This window comes from Excalfactoria chinensis, chromosome 26, assembly GCF_039878825.1.
Source record: "Excalfactoria chinensis isolate bCotChi1 chromosome 26, bCotChi1.hap2, whole genome shotgun sequence".
Lineage (NCBI taxonomy): Eukaryota > Metazoa > Chordata > Aves > Galliformes > Phasianidae > Excalfactoria > Excalfactoria chinensis.
In genome coordinates, this window is record NC_092850.1 from 754,612 (window position 1) to 778,418 (window position 23,807).

Sequence of the window (23,807 nt, forward strand, 5' to 3'; positions counted from 1 at the left end):
CGCCCCCGGGCCCGGCCCCCCCCCCCCCTCCGCCGCCAGCCGCGCGCTCCCGCTCCCTCAGCGCCTCCAACCGCCTCTGCGCGCGCACCTGCCCCTCGCTACGGGGTCTCCGCGGCCGCGCCCAGGGAGGGGCGGAAGTGAGGCGGGACGGACGAGGATAGAGCGGCTCCGTCGCGCGGGGCATGACGGGAAGGGCCGGTCCTCCGAGGGGGGGTAACACGTGCGAGGCCCGTGCAATATTAATGCGTAGCTCCTATGCGTGGCCCCGGTGTGGGGTCACGGTGCATGGCACGGCCCTGCTGTGCAGCCCTATAGTGTGGTGCATGCTCCAGTGCGCAGCAGAGCCCCAGTGCATGCTCCAGTGCACAGCATGGCTGCAAAGCACAACTGCACAGCATGGCTGCAAAGCACTGCTGCAAAGCACAGCTGCAAGGCATGGCTGCATAGCACTGCTGCAAAGCACAGCTGCAAAGCACAACTGCAAAGCATGGCTGCAAAGCACGACTGCAAAGCACTGCTGCAAAACACTGCTGCAATACTGACTGCAGGCTCAATGCACAGCCCAGCTATGCAGAACTGCACTGGTGTGTGCAGTCCCTGTTTATGGCATGGGCACAGTGCATGGAGCCAGTGCACAGCAGAGCCCCAGTGCATGCTCCGGTGCACAGCACTGCTGCAAAGCACTGCTGCAATACTGACTGTAGGCTCAATGCACAACCTGCCTATGCAGAACAGCCCTGGTGTGTGCAGTCCCTGTTTATGGCATGGCCACAGTGCATGGGCCTGCAACCCCAGTGCATGGCTTCAATGCACAGTGCAACCCTGGTGCACAGCACAGAGCACAGCACAGTGCACAACCCCAGCCCAGAGCACAGCACCATGCACAGCCCCAGAGCTGAACCCTCCTCCCTCTCTGACCCCTTTAATGCACCAGCCCAGCTCTAACCCACAGCACTGCTGCAGCCCCACACACTCACCACGCACCTCCCCCTTTGATACCCATTTCAGCCCCAGAGGGGCCCCAGCACGATGTGCACACTCAGCTCTTTCCCAGCCCTGGCTATTTAAAGGCAGACAGCACCATCAGTCCTCTCCTCCCCCTGCATTGCAAGCCCTTGGACTTTCTCCTGCAGCCATGAGTGCCCGTTCAACCACAGCTCCCATATTCACCCAGGGTGAGGACTGCAAGGCTGCATGGCGAGAGGCCACGGCTGCTTACAATGCACCCGACACCCACCTGGAGATCCTGGGGAAGCCGGTGATGGAACGCTGGGAGACCCCCTACATGCATTCATTGGCGAGCGTGGCTGCTTCCAGAGGTAATGGGGACGACGAGTGGCATTTGGGGGGCATTGGTAGCCCAGGGGGGGGGGATCTGCTGCCTGCCTGCAGTGTTGGCACTGAGCTGGGGGTTAACACAGCTTTGCTGCAGGGAGTTGGGCATTCCTATTGCAGTGGGGGGAAGGCAGGGGAGTTTGGGGGGCTTGAGGACTTCAGAGGGGCCAAACGTCAGGGGAAGGACCCCCAGTGCTCCCCAGCTCATCCCCAGGTGGCCGCGTGCTGGAGGTGGGCTTTGGCATGGCCATTGCTGCCACCAAGGTGCAGCAGTTCAACATTGAGGAGCACTGGATCGTGGAATGCAACGATGGTGTGTTCAAGAGGCTGGAGGAGTGGGCACGAGTGCAGCCACACAAGGTTTGTGCCATGTTGAGCTATGCTGGGCTGTGTCATGCCGTGCTGTGCCATGCTGTGCCATGCTGTGCTGTGCCATGCTGTGCTGTGCCATGCTATGCTGTGCCATGCCGTGCTGTGCCATGCTGTGCCATGCCGTGCTATGCCATGCCGTGCTGTGCTATGCTGTGCCATGCCATGCTGTGCCATGCCATGCCGTGCTGTGCCATGCTGTGCCGTGCCATGCTGTGCCATGCTATGCTGTGCCATGCCGTGCTGTGCCATGCTGTGCCATGCTATGCTGTGCCATACCATGCTGTGCCATGCTGTGCCATGCTATGCTGTGCCATGCTGTGCCATGCTATGCTGTGCCATACCATGCTGTGCCATGCTGTGCCATGCTATGCTGTGCCATACCATGCTGTGCCATGCTGTGCCATGCCATGCTGTGCCATACCATGCTGTGCCATGTTGTGCCATACCATGCTGTGCCATGCTGTGCCATACCATGCTGTGCCACTTGTGGGGCTCAGCCTCCCCTGTGCTGCTCCCCCCACAGGTGGTGCCTCTGAAGGGGCTGTGGGAGGACGTGGTACCAACGCTGCCGGATGGGCACTTCTCTGGTAACACACTGGGGGGGGGTCCAGGCATTGAGCCCCAGGAGTGGGTGAGGACGGGGGTCCAGAGGCATGGAGGGAGGGGGGAGAAAATGTAAAGGGGGTAAATCAGAACATGGGGGTGAAGGGGGAACCCTATGGTGCCATGGGGCCTCTCCCAGCTGCCCGCTGTTCACCCTGTGCAGGAATCCTATATGACACGTACCCACTGTCTGCACAGACCTGGCACACGCACCAGTTTGCCTTCATCAAGGTAGGGCAGCAGGAGTGGGGTGGGAGGGGGGGGAAGCTGAGGGCTGCGGTGCCTCTGACCCCCCCTCCATCACTGCAGGACCATGCCTTCCGCCTGCTGCAACCCGGGGGGGTCCTCACCTACTGCAACCTCACCTCGTGGGGGGAGCTGCTGAAGGGCAAGTACAGCGACATAGAGAAGATGTTTGAGGTGAGGAACGGGGGGGGGCGCACACATTGCCAAGGGGAATCGCAGCCTCCCCTTGGAGGAGGTGGCACCCAGATGGATGAGACCCCCCCCTCATCCCCCCCCATCTCTTGCAGGAGACTCAGGTGGCAGAGCTGCTGGAGGCCGGCTTCAAGAGGGAGAACATCAGCACGACGGTGATGGAGCTGGTGCCCCCCCAGGAGTGCCGCTATTACTCCTTCCCTCGGATGATCACCCCCCGCGTGGTGAAGCACTGAGCAAGGAGGTCCCTCTGGCTGCAAACCCTAAAGGGGCTCCCAGCTGTTATTTACCCTACAAACACAATTCTTTGTTAAATGTTGGGTCCGTTTCCGTGCAGAAGCCGAATGTGCCAAGCCAGGCAGGAGGAATGGGGAACCCATTAAATAACACTGACACACACAATGCCTATTTCTGAGCAATTGATTCTTGCCTTTCAAAGCACTGCAGACCATACCTTGCTCTGGGTGCACAGCACATCCAGTGCCAGAGCGATGCAATTCTGGCTGCTCTATACATCAGGATGTTCTAACCCTTGTAGGACTTAAGAAGCAAGAGGGCAGAGCTGAGCTCAGGGAGACCACGGGGTTCCCTTGGCTGTGTGTTGGTCACATAAAGAACCAAAGAGCAACACAAGGTTTCGTGCTTCCCTTCTCCTGGCCATTTATTTCACTGCTCGTCGTGATGTGCTTTTTAAACCAGCAAACACAAGAGCAATCCAATAAGGACAATAACAACCACATCCAGTTTTATTGGAAGGCCTGTGAGAACAGATACATATTTGTGCGTCGAAAGCAAAGTCGGTGCCGCAGGCGGTGAGTGGGAGCTCATAAATAAGAGCTTATTTCCTATACCAGATCTGAATCTTCTTCTCTCGTTTGATTTTCTTCTGCAGCTGCAAGATGCCGTACAGCAAAGCTTCAGCAGTGGGTGGGCAACCTGAAAGGGGTAAAAGAGGTGGGTCACAGCAGCAGCTTCATGCTGGTATGTCAGCGCTCAGGGCTGTGCTCCTACCTGGCACATAGATGTCCACTGGTACAATGCGGTCACAGCCCCTCACCACTGAGTAGGAATAGTGGTAGTAACCGCCGCCGTTGGCACAGCTGCAAAAGATGCTGGTTAATAAGCACAGCTCAGGTGAAACATTAGCAGAGGGAAAGGAAAACATTGAGCTGGCGCTGGAGGTGCGGTGGGGTAAGAGGTGGTTCTGGATGTCATGGGGACTGAAGGCTGGGATGAGGCTGCACTCGTGGTTATGTGTGTTCAGAGCTGAATCAAACCAAACTGAGCTGCTTCCTTGGCTCTCACAATGCAGATATGGAGGAGTCCCTTCGACACACTGCAAAACCCCTATGGTTGTTTTATGGTCACATCCACAAAGGATGTTTCTAGAACTCCTCCTGTCCCACCCATCCTGGCCTTCAGCCTCACTCAGACCCAGCAGCACTGAGTGAAGGGGTCAGACCTGCTGTGCCAACACAGAGATCCACAGAGCCCGTATTTGATGCTGCACATTGGAAACGTTCAGCCCAAAAGCAACATGTTCTGAACACAGATAAACCTACAGAGATAACCACTAATAAGCAGAATCTTCCATTGGGAAGAGCCAGCAGCTCAGAGGGACCCGACTCTCCTCATCGAGAAGAAATCTGTACTCAGTTCATTTAATTACATATCACAGGGCTGAAAGGATGGAGCTCCCTCCCACCCAACCTGAGGCTGTTACCTTCCCATGGAGACCACATAGCGAGGCTCTGGCATCTGGTCGTACACCTGCAGAGACACAGAGACATCAGAGTGCTCTCCATTGACACACAGCCACCCCTGAGGTGTCCGCCTGTACCTTTCTAAGGGCTGGAGCCATTTTGTTTGTCAAGGTGCCCGCCACGATCATGACATCAGCCTGACGGGGGCTGGCTCGGAACACCACCCCAAAGCGATCCATGTCGTAACGTGGAGCTGCCATGTGCATCATCTCCACAGCACAGCACGCCAGGCCGAACGTCATCGGCCACAGGGAGCTCTGCAGTGCAAAGAGAGGGCTCATAGAATGGCCTGGGTTGTAAAGGACCACAATGATCATCCAATTCCAACCCCCTGCTGTGTGCAGGGTCACCAACCAGCAGCCCAGGCTGCCCAGAGCCACATCCAGCCTGGCCTTGAATGCCTGCAGGGATGGGCGACCTCCCTCTCCTTGCTGCCCATTCCCCTTTCAATGCAGCCCATGATACAGCTGGTCTTCTGGGCTGCAAGCACACACTGCTGGCTCATGCCTATGGATCGAGGGGGTTCACACTGAAAGCAGGGAGCCAGGGCAGGTGACCAACGGGTTAAAGTGCTTTAAGACAGCAGCAGCCACTCACCCTCCGTGCCCAGTTGATCAGGTCATCCAGCTTGGTGACGATGTATTCCCCCTTGCTTGTGGGGACGTAGGACTTCTTCGGGACGACAGCTGAGCTCTTTGGCTGCACCTGGACGGAGCTGAGAACAAACAGGTGACTCTCAGTGATGAGGGATGGAATACAAGGGAGCTGTCGTTGCTCTTTGGGACCTTCCTATGGGAGAGCAGTTACCTGTCTGCATGTTGGGCTGTGGGTGTCTGATGGAGCAGCCGAGCAGGAGGGGAGATCACTGCATTGGGCCTGCGGGAATGAGAGCTGCTGCCATCAAACTGGGTTGGACGGCAGAGCTGGGGGAGGACGTGACCCCAAAGGAGCCCCATCTTTTACCCTCAGCCCCCCCCATATCCCATATATATCCCATATATATCCATATCCCATATATACCCCATATATATCCCATACCCCATATATATCCCATATATACCCCATATATATCCCATATCCCATATGTATCCCATATCCCATATGTATCCCATATCCCATATATATCCCATATCCCATCTCCCATCTATATCCCATCTCCCATCTATATCCCATATATATCCCATATATACCCCATATCCCATATATACCCCATATATATCCCCTATATACCCCATCTATATCCCATGTATATCCCATAGATACCCCATAGATACCCCATATATATCCCATACATATCCCATATATACCCCATCTATATCTCATCTATATCCCATATCCCATCTATATCCCATCTATATCCCATATGCCATATATATCCCATACATACCCCATATATACCCCATATCCCATATCTATCCCATATCCATATCCCATATATATCCCATATATACCCCATATATACCCAATATATATACCCCATATATGCCCCACCTATATCCCATATCCCATCTATATCCCATCTCCCATATCTATCCCATATCTATCCCATATCCTATCTATATCCCATATATACCCCATCTATATCCCATATATAACCCATATCCCATATCTATCCCATATATACCCCATCTATATCCCATATCCCATCTATATCCCATATATACCCCATATCCCGCATATATCCCATATATACCCCATATCCCATATATATCCCATATCCCATCTATATCCCATATATACCCCACATATATCCCATATCCTATCTATATCCCATATATACCCCATCTATACCCCATCTATACCCCATCTATATCCCATCTATACCCCACATCCCATATCTATCCCGTATATACCCCATATATACCCCATCTATATCCCATACCCCATCTATACCCCATATCCCACCCCCCAGCCCCGCTCACCTCCAGCCCAGCCCGGCGCACCGCGGGAGGCCGAGACCTGCAATGAGAGCACAGGGCGCTCACAACCAGCCCGGATCTGCCCACGGGACCCCCCCACACCCCCCCCATCCCGCACCCCCCCCATCCCGCACCCCCCCCCCGTCCCACCCGCACATCCCGCACATCCCGCCCCGTCCCCGCTCACGGCGCACGGCCGCCATGTCCCGCAGCCCTTCAGGGGACCTCTGGCCGCGGTGCAGCGCACAAAACGCTCCGGTATTTCCGGTAGGAAACGAGGGACAGAGCGAAAAGGTTCCGCTGGGTGCGGGGAAGCGGCAAAGAGAAGGCGGATGGCGGCTATGCGGATGGCGGCTATGCGGATGGCGGCTGCGTATCCACAGTCCCGGTTCGGCCCAGAGCGCAGCGGCCGTTCCGAGCATTTAAAAGAACAGAAACATTAAAACCTCAAGCTGACGTCCCTGGGTGGGCTCGAACCACCAACCTTTCGGTTAACAGCCGAACGCGCTAACCGATTGCGCCACAGAGACCGCCGTTGCGGGACATGCGGGGCGCTGCGGGGAGATACCCGACAACTCCGGCCCTCGCGAACCCCCCTGCGGCCCCCCCAGCGCCCCCCCCCAGCCGGGAGTCAGCTGACAGGAAGTGGGAGGCCGGCCGCTAACACGCAGCCGAAATAGCTCAGTTGGGAGAGCGTTAGACTGAAGATCTAAAGGTCCCTGGTTCGATCCCGGGTTTCGGCAGGATGATTTTTTATGCTCTTTTTTTTCCTTTAATCTTGTTTTTAACTCGTTCCTCGGACAAGCATCACCCTTTAGATATACATCTCAATGAAATAAAGCTTTTCCCTTTGTGAGCACTCACCGGTTCCCACCTCCCACCCACCCCAAAGAGAATGAATTCGCATCACACAGCACCACTTTGATTCCCCCACACCTTTAATGACAGATAAAAGGAAAAGCACGGCCGCCATCCCAGCCCTGGGGCGCACAAACAGCAGCTCGTGTTGCTCTGAGGACCACATTAAGGGCAGCATGGAGCGGCAGCATGCACAGCTCACAGCACTGACAACAAGGGCTGAAGGTACAGCAGAGCCTGCTGCTAACACAGCACACACACAGCGCTGCTGGAGGCTGGGATGGAACTGGGAAAGCACCATTTACACACTGTCTGCAGCCGCCAGCTCGGCCTGAAGCCTTTTCCTCTCCAGGATCTCTTCGTCAAACTCTTCTCTCTCCCTGTAAAGAAGCAGGAAAGGCTGTTAGTATTAACTCCAAGGCCTTTAAAGCTGCTGCAAAGGCTTTGCATATTGCAGCTACAGGCCTTTGCATGCTGCAGCCCCAGACCTTTGCATGCTGCAGCCACAGGCCTTTGCATGCTGCAGCCCCAGACCTTTGCATGCTGCAGCCCCAGACCTTTGCATGCTGCAGCCCCAGACCTTTGCATGCTGCAGCCCCAGACCTTTGCATGCTGCAGCCCCAGACCTTTGCATGCTGCAGCCCCAGACCTTTGCATGCTGCAGCCCCAGACCTTTGCATGCTGCAGCCCCAGACCTTTGCATGCTGCAGCCCCAGACCTTTGCATGCTGCAGCCCCAGACCTTTGCATGCTGCAGCCCCAGACCTTTGCATGCTGCAGCCCCAGACCTTTGCATGCTGCAGCCCCAGACCTTTGCATGCTGCAGCCCCAGACCTTTGCATGCTGCAGCCCCAGACCTTTGCATGCTGCAGCCCCAGACCTTTGCATGCTGCAGCCCCAGACCTTTGCATGCTGCAGCCCCAGACCTTTGCATGTTGCAGCCCCAGACAGCAAAGCAATGAGGGAAGCTGGGAGATGCTGAATATAGGGCAGGTACCTTTTGCTCACGGTGGGTCCTTTCATGTATTTCTCTTCTGCCTTTTTGTAGTCTATATCATCCACAGCGGAAATGGCGTAAATGATGGCCTATAAAAGCATTTGGGTTCATTTATACTAGGCAAAAGAAAAGAAAACACCTCAATGATGACATTAAAAAGCAGGGTTCAAACTGTGCTGGTTGGCAGAGGATCCTTTAATCCCTTTGGAAACCTGGAGGGACCTCAGTGTAGGGAAACCCATTAGGTGGCACAGCTTAATCCTTCAGCACACACCCAGGATGCTGCTTCCATAAGGAAAACATGACTCTCTTAATGTTAACTCTGCTTCCAGCCCTTACTAATGTTTTCAAAGGGGAAGCTCCTAAGGAAGTGAATTGGAATCACAAGACCCCTTGAGCTCAACACGGTTGGGCTCCAAAACTCCTCCCCTTGAATAGTGCACCTGAACTTCAGTGACGTTATCTGCTTTCACATCCTCTTTATTCAGCATTGGGTGTTTACTTACTTCGGGCAAAAGGACATCTAATATAAACTTCACTCCATCCCCGAGCCGTCGATGGAGGTTGGCTGTGTCTATTTCATGATACGCCACTTCCTTCAAGTAATTCACCACCAGCTCCAGCTGCTCCTCATCCTCTAAGTAAGTCTCAATGCAGGTTCCATATTGACGTGAGCTCAGAAAGTCCTTCATCCACCTGGATTCCTTCCTGCACTTTAGAATGGCCAGAAGATGCTCCTCTGCTCCTTTGGTCTTCACGATGAACTCCACGATCCTTTGGTTGGCTTTATCTCTGGCAGCTCTTGTTCTGTCAGGCAGGAGTTTCTTGGTGGGCTTCTGACGTGACGTTTCTAACACTGAGTCCTCCAGATCTTCCTCTGCTACGTTGGGAAAGGTCATTTGGGCCAAGCTCTGCTGGTACTGCCTCCTAACTGGGTAGCCTGCAAGCAAAGCCACCAGCCATTCATACTCAGATAAAACAAAGGGGCTTTCTGGCACACACACTTATAAGCAGGCACCAAATAAGGGCTTTCTTAATAAGGACTCTTCCTTCCTCCTCTCTTGAAGGAAAGACTCACCTTGGGAAATAAAACACGCTGCAAAAGGCGCTGAAATGAACGAGAGCTTTGAGAACTTGCTCCAATGTGAAGCTGTTAGCAAGCAGCTCTCATGTTATACTTAACTCCTATTGTGGGGCTGGGAGCCTGATAGCACAACCAACAGCACGTGGTGATGTTTAAGTGTGCCCCCATCAGCCCAACAAAGCAGAGCCAAGTTCACCTACTAACAGGAACAGAAAGGAACCTCGTGTTGAATTCACTTACTGATATCATCAGCAAAGTATTCCAGAAAGGATCCCGTAAATGAATGGCAACCTGAAAAAGCCCAGAGAACAGGTTGTTAGCAACCCAGCTGTGCCAACAACAGCCTCGGGGTGACCTCACAACACGGGACTTACCCACTCTGATCCGATAGTCAGAAATCAATTGGATGCACCACTCCATTTCTTGGCAATAGTCTTTTTTGGCTTGGTTCTGCATTAAAAAAAGGAGCCACACACAGCTCTGAGTTCTACCTGTTGGAGCTACAGGTCCAGGAGACCAGCAACTAATCAGAGCTCACCTATAGCTTTTATATTATCTTATTATTCCATACGAAACAAGTGAAAATACAGTTGGAACCCTAAACAACCAGCTGCCATCCTCCTCCCAATGCTCCAAGCAGCATCCATAACCCAAGGGACAAGCAGGATCCCATTCCCACGTTATGATCTACTCTGTGCAACACAATTACCTTTAAGCACTTAACTGAATGGGAGAGCAGCCAACAAACTGAGAGCAGCCACTGGGGTAGGGTAAGCTATACACTGTATGCAAAATGTTATTGTATAGGCCGTAGGGACCTTGTGGTTACTTGTAGCACTTACAATCAGGTCCTGCTTTTCTTCGCAGTCAAAGTGTTTCAGGTTCCGAAGAGATACTGAGAAACTGGACACACAAAATAAAGGCACAGTTAGGGATAGAAGGCAATCGCATTGTGCAGCTGAGCAGAACCCAGTAATGCTCACCTCTTGTCACTCATGTTCCCTTCTATGAAGAGTACGCTTGCCTTTCTGTGTTTCCTCCTCACATTCTTTACCTGCAAAGAGAGGGAAGTCTGACCTGTATCCTCCAAGTCTCCCATCCTTACAAAGCATTTTCTGCTGTGCAATGAGCCCCACGCTTACAGCGCTTATGCAAGTTCTCTATTACCCACACAGGACAAAAAGGGCAAGAAATGCTCAAGAACTTTGTGAGCTGGCCCCCATCAGCCCCCGACAAACAACATATCACTGATGCTGCAGCGAGCTGCTCTCACCACTGCTGGCCAATATGGGTATCTTTGCCACTTGCACCACACCAAAATCCCTTTGTCAATCGATTCTGGTTCTATAAGGGAAAAAAAAGAGATATAAAGGTAATTCATGCTGCCTCATCAGGCTCCTTTCACACAGGGAATACCCAATGAATCCTGCTTTGATGCTTTTACACATCTCAAGTGACAGAACATCCCTCCCCTCAGGGCAAGAGCTCTGAACATACAGAAACTGTATGCTATATAGAAGCTCAAATCATAGACCGTTGCCCATTTTCACACTGTTTGGCAAGAAATGCTGTTCCAAACAGCCTCCCTGCAGCACCCGATGAAGGTGTTTGATTCCAAGCCTGAACAAAGCTGGATTTGTTAGCTAGAAAGGTCAGGTTCCACAGTCAGGATTTACAAGTCAGCAGCACACATAAAGCAACAAGGCCCACTGACCATGGTGAGGGGCTGGGGAGATGCACCCACATCTCACCTTGATGGGACAGAATGCTGGGAAGTTCCTCTTCCTCTTCATCATCATCAACCAGATCTGAGAGCTGGGATAGCTTCTCAGAGAGCGTCCTCTCAGAAGAGAGCCCAGAGGGCTCCAGTCCTGCAATGGCAACACAGCACTGTCAGTGTGGTACAGCCATCACCATCAGGCCAAGTGCAAAGCATGGGTGTGAGAAAAGCAGTGTTAGACCACAGCAGTGTGAGCTGTGGGGTGACTGTAACAGCACACAGAGCTCTGCCTATGGGGAAACAATCTGAACACAGGGCAGAAAAGGAGCAATAGGAAAGGATGCTGCTTTCAGGATCCTGTACCATTCTGTTCCTTCACACAACCTGATTTCCCCAGCACTTAAAACACGGAAGAATTAAACCCAGCAGTTTCAGAACCACCCCCACAAAAGCCTAACAGCATTCTCCACGCGTGACAAACAGTGCCTGTCAATCAGAAGGAATGGAGGCTCCACAACCTGCCCACCTTCCTCTTCCTCGAAGTCAGGCAGGTGGAACTCCTTTGCTTTGTTCATAACCATGGGTGGCTTGTCCTCATTTTCCTCCTCTTGCAGCTGAGAGAGAACACCATCAGACAGCCCCGTGCAGTCAGACAGCCCGGCTGAGGACTCAGGGCTGTTTCCGTGCTCCCTTTTTCTGCACGAGGACGTGGTCGCGTCGGTCTCTTGTTTTCCTTTCAGTGCTTTCAGATCCCTCGTCTTTTTCCTCCCATTTACCTGTTTTCCTACATTCCTATTCTCACTCCCAGTGCTCTTCCCCAACACAGAGGCACTCTTGGATGACGAGCGCAGTAACATCCCTTTGGGCTGCTGCCTGGTGCACATCCTGCTCCTCTCAGGTCCCGCAGTGCCAGAGCTGCAGGCTGCAGACAGAGCAGCACCTCCAGCAGCAGCCTGACCTCGGCCTTTGGAGGAGCCATTTGTAAGCGAGCCAGGTGATCCTGCACCTCTTGCTCCTTTCTTTCCTTGCTTACTTCTCTCCTCCTTTAGCTTCAATGAGGGTTTATTACTCACTAAGGACTTATTCAACAGTTTAGGCTCTGCTTTTTTCCCTCTTGACGCCATTGGTGATCCCGTTGCCGTGCAGTTCTCACTGCCTGACTTTGATGCGTTGCACAAGTTCCCAGTACAACGTTTTGAGGCATCCGTTCCATTTCCATTTGCTCCAGGTCTCTTCTCCAGACTTAAAGAACATCCCAGGTTTCGTTTCTTCTTACCAGTCCTCAAATTAGGGCTATTCCTCTGTTTTCTTTTCCTATTGAGGCTCTCAGACTCCAACTTTTCTTTAGAGAGTGACTGACAGCGGGTTAAGGGGGAAGATGAGAGAGATCTGGCACTGTTTGCCTGCGATAACCGAGTACTCGGTCCCTCTTTTGAAGGTGGCACTTCTCTGGTTGCTACGTTTTCTTTCAGAGAATCCAAGGCAGTTTTAAGAGCACAGCGATACTTCAGTTCTTCCACGGCTTCATTCGGATCCACCTTCTCACCTGGTGAGGAAGAACAGGCAGTAAGCACAACCTCCTTTGTTAGCTTACAAGGAATAGTTACATCTACATTATACCCTTCTCCTAAGGCAACAATGAAACCAGCTGTGACTTCTGAGGTGAAGAACACAAGCAGGCAGCACAGGCTAACAAAGCCGTGCAGGCACATACAAGTTTCTGCCCCATTCCTTCAGGAGAAGCCTTAAGAACACTCAGCCTGCTTCCAAACCTCATGGATTTAATAGCATCCCTGGAAACACAATGTAACTATTTGCCACCAATCTGAAGACTTGTGTGCGGCTCCCTGAGCACAAAACATAGAAGGCAACAAACATTCTGAGCTGTCCTCACTTAATTTAGAGACGATGTCCTCTATGCGTGCTTCCTCCAGGGGCACAGCATCCTCCTGCTTCACACTGACCCTGGAAACACAACAGAAACGTGGCCGTAAACCACCTTGGAGCCGCTCAGTTCATTTCATGGAAGCCTTCAGACAAAGGCTGACGTTTTGTTGCTTATAGATAAGAGCAGAAAGATGAACCTGTAACAGAGACGCCTCACCTTTCATTTAGGCCGATTATTTCAACCTCCAGGGTCTCTTGTGCGTTGGCTACGGGTGGTTCCTCAGCAAGCCCAGCCTTCGGCAAAACCTACATGAAAAGATATAAAAGCAGGCACGTAAAGTGCTTCATGAGCTCGTAAAGTGCTTAATGAGCTCATAAAGGCCGTAGGACAGGCCTGACTCCAGCAGCAACGCGTTCTGTTGTTCTTTAAGCACCGTATCCTCCTTTTCTTGCAGTGAGCCGACAGCAGCCGGTTGCAGCCCATTCAGATGGATTACAGCCATAATTAACCCCTTGGTTTACACACATCAGCTGTGCTGCTCCCACCACACACACACCCCCCCCATCCCCATCTTACCTCGGCCGGCCACAGCCGCCCCCTCCAGCTGCACAGGATGAACGCCCTGCTCGCCATGTCTGCGCCCCACACACGGGAAAGGAGAAGCCCGGAGAGCTCTGAAGGAGAAGGAATAAAGCATGACCACAACGCGCTGCGCCCCGACCGCCTAATATCGGCCCTCACAGGGGTAACGCAGCACACGAGCAACGCACAACCGCCATCACGCGGCCCTTTAACTCCGAAGGGACATCGCCGCTCCCGGGGCGAAGAGACCCGGCCCTGAAGGGAGCGAAAGGCCGCAGCCTCGGCCTGGACAGACCGGGATGGAGGAGCCGGCCCGCCCCGCTCCCAGCGGCCGAGACGCCGCCGCCGCCGCCGCCGCCTTCTCCTCACACACCGCGCCTCCCTCTGCGCATGCGCCGCTTTGCCCCTAGCAGCGCTGCAGCCAATCGGCGCGCTGCTCCTCTTGCTTCCCGCCCTCACTAACACGTTACGCGACGACCAATCAGAACGCCCGGTTCTCCGTTTGCCCCGCCCTAACCACGCCTCCTATGGAAACGGCGGGAGAAACGCCCCGCCTTCCCATCACTTCCGCTTCCGCCGAGGCCGTGACGTCACGCGCGGTGGGCGGAGCTACGGGCGCCATGTTGGCTTTCCCCATCCTCGTTTCTTGTATTGAAACCCACGGGTTGATAAAGAAACGCCTCAAAAACGAAACGATCTCACCTCAAAAGCAGTTTGTCCCCGCATTTCATTAAAAACAACCAACCGAAGCAACAGTCAGAAACGAAGAGAAAACCCATCACCCCCAGCACCGTCTCACAAGGGCTAACGAATGGCTACTCATTGCATTGATCTTCATTAAGGACGTCTATGGAGGCAGCAAACCCCATTGACAGCCCCCAACCCCAACACAACCCGGACACCAGAATGAATGAAAGCACATCTACCACCTAAAGACATTGATCTGGGGGGGGCCCGACCCTTTTATCCCCCCCTTTGGGGCTGGTGGGTGCAATGGGGCTGGAGACCCCCCTCCATAGTGATGTCTTTGAGGGCTATTCTCTGTTATAGAGAACTCTTTGTTTGTGTCTTGGTTTGTTTCCCTGCTCTTTGCTTCTGCTTTTCAAGCTGCTGGGATCCCCGTCACCGAAGCCAAAAGATGGACGGGGTTGTTTGTTTGTTGTTGGAAGACGGGAGTCGCCAGCATCGCTTCCCTATAGGGATGAGGATGGACAACACAGCAGGGATGCACCCCATCCCTATAGCCGCCCCTCTGCAAGCCGGGCAGCATCAGCTCCTGCAGCTCGCCCCATTGATGGGCACATTGGGCACAGCAGGGAATGTTTCCAGCTCCTCGGATGCAGCAGCAGCAGCTTCAGTGCTTCCCCTTCCCCTCCTGGAGCAGTCGTGGTGGCCGTGGTTGCCCAAGCGGCTGGAAGCCACCACGGCTTTCATGGCAGCCTGCAGGCAGAGCAGCAAGGCATTAGTGTGTAACACAAACACACACTCGGCCCCATTGAGAGCAGCCCTCAGATGGGAACAAGCTTTGTGCCACAGGGAAGCTAAAGGGATTACCTTCAGTTTCCTCCTGGCGTTGAATTCCTGCAGCTTCTTTTGCGTGCTGTCCATGTGGGCAAACTTAGCAGCTTTCCCAGTGACCCAGGGATGCTCCAGAGCCTGATAGACCGTCAGTCTCTTCTGGGGATCCAAGACGATCAGTTTTCTGACCTGCAGCCAATGTCAGCGTGCAAAATAAAGTGTCATTTGTCGAGTCCCAACCCATGGCCGCCCCTGTGCAATGCTCAGAAGGGACCCTCTTGCTGGGCTTGTGGCCTCATCTTTGCAAGGGACACAGGAGCAGGAGGCAGAGAAGCACTGAGCGTGACGCCATCCTTACACTGGGACCCATTGGTTTCACTGCCTCAAGCCCTGAAGCTCAATGACTCACCAGGTCCTTGGCATTGAGGGAAACCTCATCCCACCACGGGGACACGAACTCGTAGTCGCAGGTGAGGATGCGGCTGTACATGTATTGGTCCCCACGTGGGTCAAAGAAGGGCTCGAAGCCACAGAGCCTGGAAGGAGGCAGAGGATCCTCGCTGCCCCCAGGCCCCACACAGGGACGTGGCACAGCGAGGGGGGCTCGCATCCCATCATGGTACTCACAGGATGTAGGTGATGACACCCACTGACCACATGTCCACCTCAGGGCCGTAGGGGCAGCCGTGCAGGATTTCAGGGGCTGGAAAGCAAAGATGGGGGGTTCAAATCCATAAAGAAACCCTTCTTGTGTGCAGAGCTCAGCACTGAGCCTGTTTGGGTTGGGGACTGATGACAAACAGGGCTCATATAACAGAGCTCTGCCACCTGTCCCCATCTCCTTCCAGCCCCCATCTCCTTCCAGCTCCCATCTCCTTGCAGCCCCCATCTCCTTCCAGCCCCCATCTCCTTGCAGCCCCCATCTCCTTGCAGCCCCCATCTCCTTGCAGCCCCCATCTCCTTGCAGCCCCCATCTCCTTGCAGCCCCCATCTCCTTGCAGCCCCCATCTCCTTGCAGCCCCCATCTCCTTGCAGCCCCCATCTCCTTGCAGCCCCCATCTCCTTGCAGCCCCCATCTCCTTGCAGCCCCCATCTCCTTCCAGTCCCCAGTTCTGGGTTCTTTGGACCCCCCTCCCAAACGTTCCTCTCCCCCTCTGCCCCCCATCCCCACTGCTCACCACAGTACCCCGGCGTCCCACAGACTGTTTTCATGGTGTCCTGCTCATCCACGATCTTCGAGAGCCCAAAGTCACCTTGGGGACACACAGGGAGGGGTCAGACTGATGGGTACCATCAAGGTGGGAAGCCCCAGGGTGCAGCCCCTCTGCACAGCACCCACCAATCTTCAGGGGAGCATCAGGGGACAGGTCTGCATACAGCAGGTTTTCTGGCTTCAGGTCCCGGTGCACCACTCCATTCTCATGTAAATACTGCAAGGAGAGACAGTGGGGATGGGGGGAGGAAGGAAAGGTTTCATCAGGGCAGAGGAAGGATATTTCCTGTTCAGAGGTTCCATTTTTAAACCTATCTGTTGCCATGGAAACCCCATTTCCAGCCAGTATGGCAGTGACCTTCCCCAGACAGCACAGCTCTGGGCCTGCAGTGATGCTCCCAGCCCCACAGTGATGCTCCCAGCCCCACAGTGATGCCTCCAGCCCCACAGTGATGCCCACAACCACATGGGGACAAGGAGACCTTACCGACACCGCCTCCAAGATCTGCTTGACCACGTGGGCAGCATCCCGCTCACTGTAGAACCCCCTCTCCACGATCCTGTGGGTGCAGAGCAGTCAGGATGAACCCTCACCCCCCCCAGCCCCATAGGGGCATCCTTCAGCCCCACTCCGTCCTCACCCTCCTTTGGGGCTGTGTCCCCTACCTGTCAAAGAGCTCTCCTCCTGTCACCAGTTCCAGTACCAGTGCGATCTCCGAGGGTGTCTCAAAGATCTCCTTCAGTTTGATCTGAAAGGGATGAGAGTGGGTGGCAGCAGATGGGGCTGAGCCATTGGGATGGGGTTGTGCCATTGGGATGGGGTTGTGCCATTGGGATTGGGACAGGGCTATGCCATTGGGATGGGGTTGTGCCATTGGGATGGGGCTGTGCCATTGGGATGGGGATGAGCCATTGGGATGGGGATGAGCCATTGGGATGGGGATGAGCCATTGGGATGGGGATGAGCCATTGGGATGGGGATGGGGCTGTGCCATTAGGATGGGGTTGTGCCATTGGGATTGGGACAGGGCTGTGCCATTGGGATGGGGCTGTGCCATTGGGATGGGGATGAGCCATTGGGATGGGGATGAGCCATTGGGATGGGGATGAGCCATTGGGATGGGGATGAGCCATTGGGATGGGGCTGTGCCATTGGGATGGGGTTGTGCCATTGGGATGGGGTTGTGCCATTGGGATGGGGATGAGCCATTGGGATGGGGATGAGCCATTGGGATGGGGATGAGCCATTGGGATGGGGTTGGGGCTGTGCCATTAGGATGGGGTTGTGCCATTGGGATGGGGTTGTGCCATTGGGATGGGGTTGTGCCATTGGGATGGGGCTGTGCCATTGGGATGGGGCTGGGGCTGTGCTGGTGCCATAGGACCCCTCTCACCCCCATCATATTAATTCCAGTTGTGGCAGCACTGGCACAGGCAGACCCCACTCATCCCCTCCTCTCCTGTTTGTTTCAGCACAGATCTGGAACTGCCTCACTCCCTTTAATCGCGCCATAAGGACGAGGCAGGGGATGAGGAGAGCAACACACACCCCGCTGCTCCTCCTCGTCACTTCAGGCCCATCAACTCAAAGAGCTGGGGACACACACTGATGCACCCAGGGCCCCAAAGAACAGCACCCAGATGTGGAACAGCAGCCCCAGCAGTGCTCTGTGCTGAAGGAGAGCGAAACAATCTGCATTCTCCTTATCATTTTCCCTTCAGATACCGTGCAAAGCTTGCACAAACCCTTTGTGCCCGCGCGGCGATGCTGGAATTAACAGCCCTCCCTTAAAAAGAAGTCCAAAATGCAATAGATATATATGTATCTGGAGAGGTACATTGACAGAAAACAGAGCATTTCACGCTTCTTAAGACTTTTGTGACACTGTGGATTTCATGGGGCTTTAATCATTACCTTCACAGGCCGGGTGACGAGCTGTGATACCCCGCAGGGCCGGCGGCAGCTTACTGCATTCTAATCATACACAGAAGCACTATAATTTTCCTATTAACTTCAAAAGTTTACAATCCTATTATCATCCACCGTCGAGGTTGGTGCTGTATGATAGCGAAGGCATTGCTCTATAGGAGATGCAGCAGCTGCCAGCAATCACTCACCCCCCCCCCCTCCTCACCCTCCCCCTTGAAACTCAATGCTCTGAGCACCAAAGCACCCGTGGGTGCTCCCCATGTGTGTTGCACAAAGGGTGTGGGAGAGCACAACCCAAACCTGGTGGCATTTCTGTCTATGAAACGTGGTCTGCTGTGTTGGGATGGAGGAGCTGCCACCCCCAGTGTTGGCTTCAGGGGATGTGGATGGAGCCCCTAACCCTCTCCTTGCCTCTTATCTCCCCTCGCAGCATTCTTTGCTGATGGGCAATTGGCTTTGGTGTTCATTTCATCTCAAATTGCTCAACAAATGGAAAGCTGAGGGCAGTGGGGAGGGGGGGAGGGCAGCTATGGAGGGGGTGAGCCCCATTGCATTGTGATGGGAAAGGAGGGGATGGTGCTGAGCTGTGCCATAGGGCACCAAGGGGTCTGGGTGGGGGTGATGGCTTTACCCAGTGCCATGCTGGGGTGGGGGGCAGTAAGGCCTCATACTCACAATGTTGGGGTGTGAGAGGCGCAGCAGGACCCCAATCTCCGTCCTCACAATCTTTTTGTCAATCTGGAAAGGCAGAACCCACCGACATCCATCAGCAGCACTGCTCAGCTCCCCATGGCAGCAGGATATGCCCCAGAAATGGAGCTCCCAGCCCCCCAACCTTGCACTGATGAGGCTGGCATCTCCGTGCCCATCCCCATCCCTACATTCCCCTTCCATGTCCATCCCCATGTCCCCATGTCCATCCCCATGTCCCCATCCCCCCATGTCCATCCCCATGTCCATCCCCATGTCCATCCCCATGTCCCCATCCCCATGTCCCCATCCCCATGTCCCCATCCCCATGTCCCCATCCCCATGACCCCATGTCCATCCCCATGTCCCCATCCCCATGACCCCAACCCCACATCCCAGTCCAACATTCCCACCAACACTCACTGTCTTCTTCAGGATCTTGGCAGCATATGGGCTACGTGTGCCCTTCTCCTCGCAGCTGTACACCACGGAGGTGGCTCCCCTGCAAGATGAAGGTGTAGAGATGGGCAGGGGGGTCCCACTTCACCCCCCCCTACCCCCACCTCACGAAGCCTCTCCCAGCACTGAGCTGCTTCACCCCGCATCGCTTCCAGCTTTCCCCACTAAAGCCATTTTAATTAAAACTGAATCCTAAAGGCGGTTTAAAGCCATAAGCGGCTTTCAGGGCGGGATGCAGCCCCCCCCCCCATATCCCCCTACTCCCCTCCCTTCTCCCAGCTCCAGGATGAGCTCAGTGGGGCCGTGGATGCTGCAGGATCCCCCCCCATCCCAATCACACAACAAAACCTGCCATAGAGCAAAACTGCTCTGCCTTACAAAGGAACCAATCCAGCTCCCACCGTGCTGCTCAGCTGCCCGTCACTTTCAGATCTTGTTAATAATGTTTTCTAACCACTGGACGGTGAAATCAACCCATTTCTTCAGGCCATTATGGGGCTAGTTTGCAATTTCATCTTTGCTGCCCGGCTCCACGGAGCAGATTAATTCTCACCCCCCTGAGTAATCGACCACACTTTATTGCTCTTTGGCTTTGACACCTTCTGGGACACGTTCAGGTTCTGGCTCGAGGCACACAGCATCCCCCCCATCCTCAGTCAGCTCCAATCCTCCGAAGGTCAAAGCCCAAAGAACACCTTTATTTGCACCAAAATCTCCTTCAATTACAACCCATCGCTGCCCATTGCTGCCCACAGGTGACCCTTTGCTGCAGCTACCGGGGGGGGGGGGGGGAGGCCCTCCTGAAAACCATTGCTCTGCTTTAAAGAGGAGAGAGGATTCTGCAACCCATCTGCTGAGCTGGAGAATTGCATTCCCATGGCAACAGCAGAGCTGGGTACTGCGGGGCAACGGCACAGGGTTGGGGATGGTGAGGGGTTGGGGATGGTGAGGGGTTGGGGATGGTGAGGGGTTGGGGATGGTGAGGGGCTGGGGATGATGCAGGTCTCAGCCTGCTGCACCCACACAGCTGGGCAGCCCCAGACCTTGGGCATTTCCAAAGCGTTTTCTGCCTTTTGCTTCACGTTTCCCATCACATTTTGAGCTCAGGAAGAGCTGCAGACAGCTTTGCTTTGAACCCAAAGCATCACCACCACTGCTGTGCCCTCGCAGTGCCCCATGGCTGTAGTAACTGTCCCCATTTCCCAGCTGCTGTGCCCCCTTTCCCTGCACCACGCTCGCCCTCCCATCACTCAACATGCACTATCAGCACTGCATTCTGCACAGAGGTTTTGCAGCCCCCTCCCCGCTGCTCGAGGGCTCATTTGAAGCCCCTTGGCCCCTCAACCCTCCATCACTGCATTCCCAATTATGGCCTCAGCTGGACCCGTGCTGCCAGCAGCTCCACCTGCCCGCCCTGCCACTGCTTTAAGGCCTGGAGTAAATACTGCAATCAACCCTGACAGCCGCGGCAGATAATTGTATTTGCTTTACAGATGAACTGGAAAATGTTGAACAATGGGATTTGCCAGAAGCCTGAGCTCTCTGTGGGTGCCTCCCAGCCCAGACCCTGGATGGGATGTGGATGGATGGAGGGGTCGGGGGCTCTGGGCAGGGTCTGTCCCCCCCACCATGTGTCCATCTGTGCATGCAGCACACTTGTCCCCAAGCTGCTATTTGTGGCTCCTCTGCTGATGGAAACCCTGAAGGGACCCTCAGGTGGGTACAGGCTGCTCTACCACCTCCCCTCTGCTGGGGGGCTCATCCCCCAAAGCCAGCCCTGGCTCCTCAAAGCAGAGGATGTGAAGCAGGAAGCTCTGGGCTTTGCTCATTGTGCAGCAGCTCCCCAGCTCCATGGCTGCTAGGCTGTTTGCTGGGCCCTGACTCAGAACAGACAGGCATCCTATTACAGTGCAAGAGCTGCTGGGTGCCAACACTGCATGGGGTGCTGGGTGGGATGTGCCCCCTCCTGCAGCCTGGTCCACACATCACACCTGGCCCTGTCCTGTGCCACTGCCTGGTGGAGGGGAAACTCCCTGGAACTGGCTCTGGGTGTGGGGATAAACCTGGGGTTTCTGTGGGGCCTCCTACCCCAAGTGGGACAAATGCTGGCAGTAGATCCCATGCAGGGATGGGATTGATCCTCAGTCATGCTCCTTTGCTGGGGCTCCTCACAGAAGGGACCCATTGAAGCCTCAGGTTCATCCTCCACTTGCCCAGAAGCCAAAAGTCAGAGAAGAGACCAGCAACCCACTCTCCACCAATGGGATGAGAAGCGTAGAGCACATGGGGAACCTGAACCACATCCTGCAAGCCTTCAGTGAGCGCTCCCAAATCCACAACAGCAGCACTGCGATCTGCTCCAAGCTCCAGCTCATACATGAGGGTGGGGTCCCCCATCCCCTCTCCATCCACCCACCCATCCATCCCTTCCCCTGCACCCTTCCTATAGACCAGCCCTCTGCACGCATCCATTAAGCATGAAACATTCCCACCCAGGGAATCCTCCTGCTGCCTCCCCCCCTTTGTCCCCCCCCCATGCAGGTGGTACCGTCCCAGTTCAGGTCCCACGATGTAGAAATCCTCCAGGGCAGCCTCACGGTGGGATCCATCGATCCAATACTCGCCATCCGTCTTGGAGGAAGGCATGGTGCCCGTGGGGGGGTCTCCCACCAGCTGCCAGGCAGAGCAGAGCCCAGCATCACCACAGCCCCCCTCCCCAAGCATCACCACGGCCCCCCCCCCCATTTGCGTGGCAGAGCACAGATGGCAGCGGGTGCTGCTTGGGATTACAGAGCGTGATGGATCTGCAGCCACAAATCCCCACCAGGCACGTCCGCTGCCTTTTTGGAGCTCAACCCCCCCCCCCAACCCATAACCCCACTTCTCCCACCCCACCTGCAGCTTCCCGGGGCTCTTTTAGCACCCGGTGCCCTGGTTATGTCCTGACTGCGCCCCACAGATGGGCTCTATGGGGTCTCCGTACCCCAATTCCCGCACTGCCACCCCCGCAGCTCATCCCCTCCCGTAGTGCCACCCACCCGCGCAGCCCCACGGCCGACACGTACCGTTAGCTGCGGCGTGGCTGCGTGGCGGAGCCGTTTCCCCCCCGGCTCTCCCTCATCCCCGGCGCAAGGCGGCTGCGGGCACGGTGGGCGCTGCGTGCGGAGCTGGGCGGCCCCCCCGCGCCAGACTGCTGCCCCCGCCGCTCCCCCTCCGGGGTAGGATAAGGATTTTCGGCCCTGGGGTGGAGTTATGGACGGATGTAGCGATGGAGGGATGCGGGAACACCGAGACGCAGGGAATAGGGATGTCCGTGCGTGGGGATGCGGGCCCTCAGGGTAGAGGAAGGTGGGGACGCGGGGCTGCAGCGCTCGGGGACCCTCCCCGGCCGCATCCCCACCCGGAGCCGCTCCCACCCGGCTCGGCCGTGCCACCCCCCGGCGGCCGCCGTCACTACACCGCGCCCGTCCGCCCCGCACCCCGCGTGGACCAGCCCCCCACCCCACGCCGCTCCATCCATCGTGTGTGTGTATGTGTGTGTGTGTCCCCGGTCCCACCCTTGTCCCATTACCGAGGTCGGGACCCCCTCTTGCCCTCGTAGCTCTCCCGGTGCTGCTCCGCTGGATCCAGGATCCGCCCGGAGCGCAGCGGAGATGGGGGAGAAACCGAACCGGAGGCGGCACCCCGGAGCGCTGCAGCGGATCTCGGTCTCCCCCCCCGAGAAGCGGCGCTGCCCGGTGCGGCCGCACGGTGCCGCCGTCCGCCACGGGATGGGAACGGAGGGGAAACGGGAGGGATCAGGGTGAGGGGATGGAGACAGAGCAGGGATGGGAATGGGGGCGGATTTGAGCGAGGTGAGGCGGGATGGGGCCGGGAATAGGGACGGGAATTGGGTCGGAACGGGCTCAGCTGCACGAGATGCTCGCCTTGCAATGGGCTCCGCAGGTGTTTATCCGTATGTTTCATCACATCTGAGGGAGGTGAATCCAGCCCTGCCTGATCCCAACTCACCACAACTTGCTTTTGAAAAGGGATATTCTTCAAGGGAGTGACCTCAGTGCATAAATTGACTCCGTGTCGTTCCTCCCCGTCCTGCCCGCACTGTTATGGTGCAGAGATTGGGGGGGGGGGGGTTGGTTGGCATCATTAATATTTATCACTTCACCTACAACAGACACAATCCCCCATTTATCCACCCCAAAAAGAGCAGCGGCAGCTCCTTCCCCTTGTCAACCCACTGCTGTGCATTGAGGGCACTGTGCTCTGCCCATCCCCTCCACATCCCCCCCCTATTTAGCCCACGGATGCTGGGCAGCCCCCCAGGATGGAGTAGCAGCAGCCCATATCCCCCCATTAGTAACATAGGAAAGGCCCCAAGGCCCAGCAGTGCAGAGATGGGGGCTGCAGGAGACCTTCAGCCTTTTGTCTCCAGCATGAAG

At 55.4% G+C, this 23,807-nt stretch overlaps 4 protein-coding genes and 2 non-coding genes across 8 annotated transcripts; 2 read left to right on the forward strand and 4 right to left on the reverse strand.

Moving 5' to 3' along the window:
* Positions 1 to 145: 145 nt before the first annotated feature.
* Positions 146 to 3,350, forward strand: GAMT (guanidinoacetate N-methyltransferase). 2 transcript variants are annotated; one of them, XM_072357369.1, is made up of 7 exons: positions 146 to 220; positions 1,175 to 1,319; positions 1,550 to 1,695; positions 2,231 to 2,294; positions 2,474 to 2,541; positions 2,620 to 2,730; positions 2,844 to 3,350. In XM_072357369.1, the coding sequence occupies exons 2-7, from the start codon at positions 1,262 to 1,264 to the stop codon at positions 2,982 to 2,984; spliced, it is 588 nt and encodes a 195-aa protein (XP_072213470.1). In that variant the 5' UTR covers positions 146 to 220; positions 1,175 to 1,261; the 3' UTR covers positions 2,985 to 3,350. The 2 variants fall into 2 exon arrangements, with proteins under 2 accessions (XP_072213470.1, XP_072213469.1); XM_072357368.1 differs by lacking the exon at positions 146 to 220 and having other exon boundaries at positions 796 to 1,319.
* Positions 3,351 to 3,471: 121 nt separating this feature from the next.
* Positions 3,472 to 6,737, reverse strand: NDUFS7 (NADH:ubiquinone oxidoreductase core subunit S7). The gene is made up of 8 exons (XM_072357370.1): positions 6,618 to 6,737; positions 6,434 to 6,470; positions 5,319 to 5,387; positions 5,109 to 5,226; positions 4,589 to 4,768; positions 4,472 to 4,518; positions 3,760 to 3,848; positions 3,472 to 3,684 (listed from the first exon to the last, which is right to left on the reverse strand). Exons 1-8 carry the CDS (start codon positions 6,631 to 6,633, stop codon positions 3,587 to 3,589), a joined length of 654 nt encoding a protein of 217 aa, XP_072213471.1. The 5' UTR covers positions 6,634 to 6,737; the 3' UTR covers positions 3,472 to 3,586.
* A 149-nt stretch (positions 6,738 to 6,886) lies between these two features.
* TRNAN-GUU (transfer RNA asparagine (anticodon GUU)) lies at positions 6,887 to 6,960 on the reverse strand. The gene has a single exon. It is a non-coding gene; the product is annotated as a tRNA-Asn (tRNA).
* A 140-nt stretch (positions 6,961 to 7,100) lies between these two features.
* Positions 7,101 to 7,173, forward strand: TRNAF-GAA (transfer RNA phenylalanine (anticodon GAA)). Its single transcript has one exon. It is a non-coding gene; the product is annotated as a tRNA-Phe (tRNA).
* A 177-nt stretch (positions 7,174 to 7,350) lies between these two features.
* Positions 7,351 to 14,062, reverse strand: PWWP3A (PWWP domain containing 3A, DNA repair factor). Of its 2 annotated transcripts, XM_072357361.1 has the most exons (14): positions 13,747 to 13,960; positions 13,553 to 13,650; positions 13,193 to 13,281; positions 12,983 to 13,053; positions 11,615 to 12,634; positions 11,120 to 11,239; positions 10,642 to 10,712; positions 10,352 to 10,422; positions 10,211 to 10,271; positions 9,743 to 9,818; positions 9,609 to 9,659; positions 8,791 to 9,224; positions 8,285 to 8,373; positions 7,351 to 7,668 (listed from the first exon to the last, which is right to left on the reverse strand). In XM_072357361.1, exons 2-14 carry the CDS (start codon positions 13,607 to 13,609, stop codon positions 7,590 to 7,592), a joined length of 2,289 nt encoding a protein of 762 aa, XP_072213462.1. In that variant the 5' UTR covers positions 13,610 to 13,650; positions 13,747 to 13,960; the 3' UTR covers positions 7,351 to 7,589. The 2 variants fall into 2 exon arrangements, with proteins under 2 accessions (XP_072213462.1, XP_072213464.1); XM_072357363.1 differs by having other exon boundaries at positions 13,553 to 14,062.
* Positions 14,063 to 14,267: 205 nt separating this feature from the next.
* Positions 14,268 to 23,125, reverse strand: LOC140262792 (calcium/calmodulin-dependent protein kinase type IV-like). The gene is made up of 13 exons (XM_072357364.1): positions 22,940 to 23,125; positions 22,434 to 22,607; positions 21,917 to 22,041; positions 19,333 to 19,411; positions 18,895 to 18,957; positions 16,956 to 17,038; positions 16,777 to 16,849; positions 16,416 to 16,506; positions 16,255 to 16,329; positions 15,704 to 15,779; positions 15,486 to 15,612; positions 15,113 to 15,265; positions 14,268 to 14,998 (listed from the first exon to the last, which is right to left on the reverse strand). Exons 3-13 carry the CDS (start codon positions 22,012 to 22,014, stop codon positions 14,828 to 14,830), a joined length of 1,089 nt encoding a protein of 362 aa, XP_072213465.1. The 5' UTR covers positions 22,015 to 22,041; positions 22,434 to 22,607; positions 22,940 to 23,125; the 3' UTR covers positions 14,268 to 14,827.
* Between the last annotated feature and the right edge of the window lie 682 nt (positions 23,126 to 23,807).

What these genes read in the sequence shown, in the direction of transcription:
- GAMT (XM_072357368.1), top strand. Translation starts at nt 926, where the DNA reads ATGCACCAGCCCAGCTCTAACCCACAGCACTGCTGCAGCCCCACACAC. An exon ending in CACGAGTGCAGCCACACAAG is followed by an intron (nt 1,696 to 2,230) that starts GTTTGTGCCATG and finishes CTCCCCCCACAG; the next exon opens with GTGGTGCCTCTGAAGGGGCT. An exon ending in GCCGGATGGGCACTTCTCTG is followed by an intron (nt 2,295 to 2,473) that starts GTAACACACTGG and finishes CACCCTGTGCAG; the next exon opens with GAATCCTATATGACACGTAC.
- NDUFS7 (XM_072357370.1), bottom strand. An exon ending in TGATCAACTGGGCACGGAGG is followed by an intron (nt 4,769 to 5,108) that starts GTGAGTGGCTGC and finishes TTTGCACTGCAG; the next exon opens with AGCTCCCTGTGGCCGATGAC. An exon ending in TGGCTCCAGCCCTTAGAAAG is followed by an intron (nt 4,519 to 4,588) that starts GTACAGGCGGAC and finishes GTGTCTCTGCAG; the next exon opens with GTGTACGACCAGATGCCAGA.
- PWWP3A (XM_072357363.1), bottom strand. Translation starts at nt 13,609, where the DNA reads ATGGCGAGCAGGGCGTTCATCCTGTGCAGCTGGAGGGGGCGGCTGTGG. An exon ending in GGACATCGTCTCTAAATTAA is followed by an intron (nt 12,635 to 12,982) that starts GTGAGGACAGCT and finishes CTTCCTCACCAG; the next exon opens with GTGAGAAGGTGGATCCGAAT. An exon ending in TAGATGTCCTTTTGCCCGAA is followed by an intron (nt 8,374 to 8,790) that starts GTAAGTAAACAC and finishes ATGCTTTTATAG; the next exon opens with GCCATCATTTACGCCATTTC.
- LOC140262792 (XM_072357364.1), bottom strand. Translation starts at nt 22,014, where the DNA reads ATGCCTTCCTCCAAGACGGATGGCGAGTATTGGATCGATGGATCCCAC. An exon ending in GGAGGAGAGCTCTTTGACAG is followed by an intron (nt 16,850 to 16,955) that starts GTAGGGGACACA and finishes CTGCACCCACAG; the next exon opens with GATCGTGGAGAGGGGGTTCT. An exon ending in ACGCCAGGAGGAAACTGAAG is followed by an intron (nt 14,999 to 15,112) that starts GTAATCCCTTTA and finishes CTCTGCCTGCAG; the next exon opens with GCTGCCATGAAAGCCGTGGT.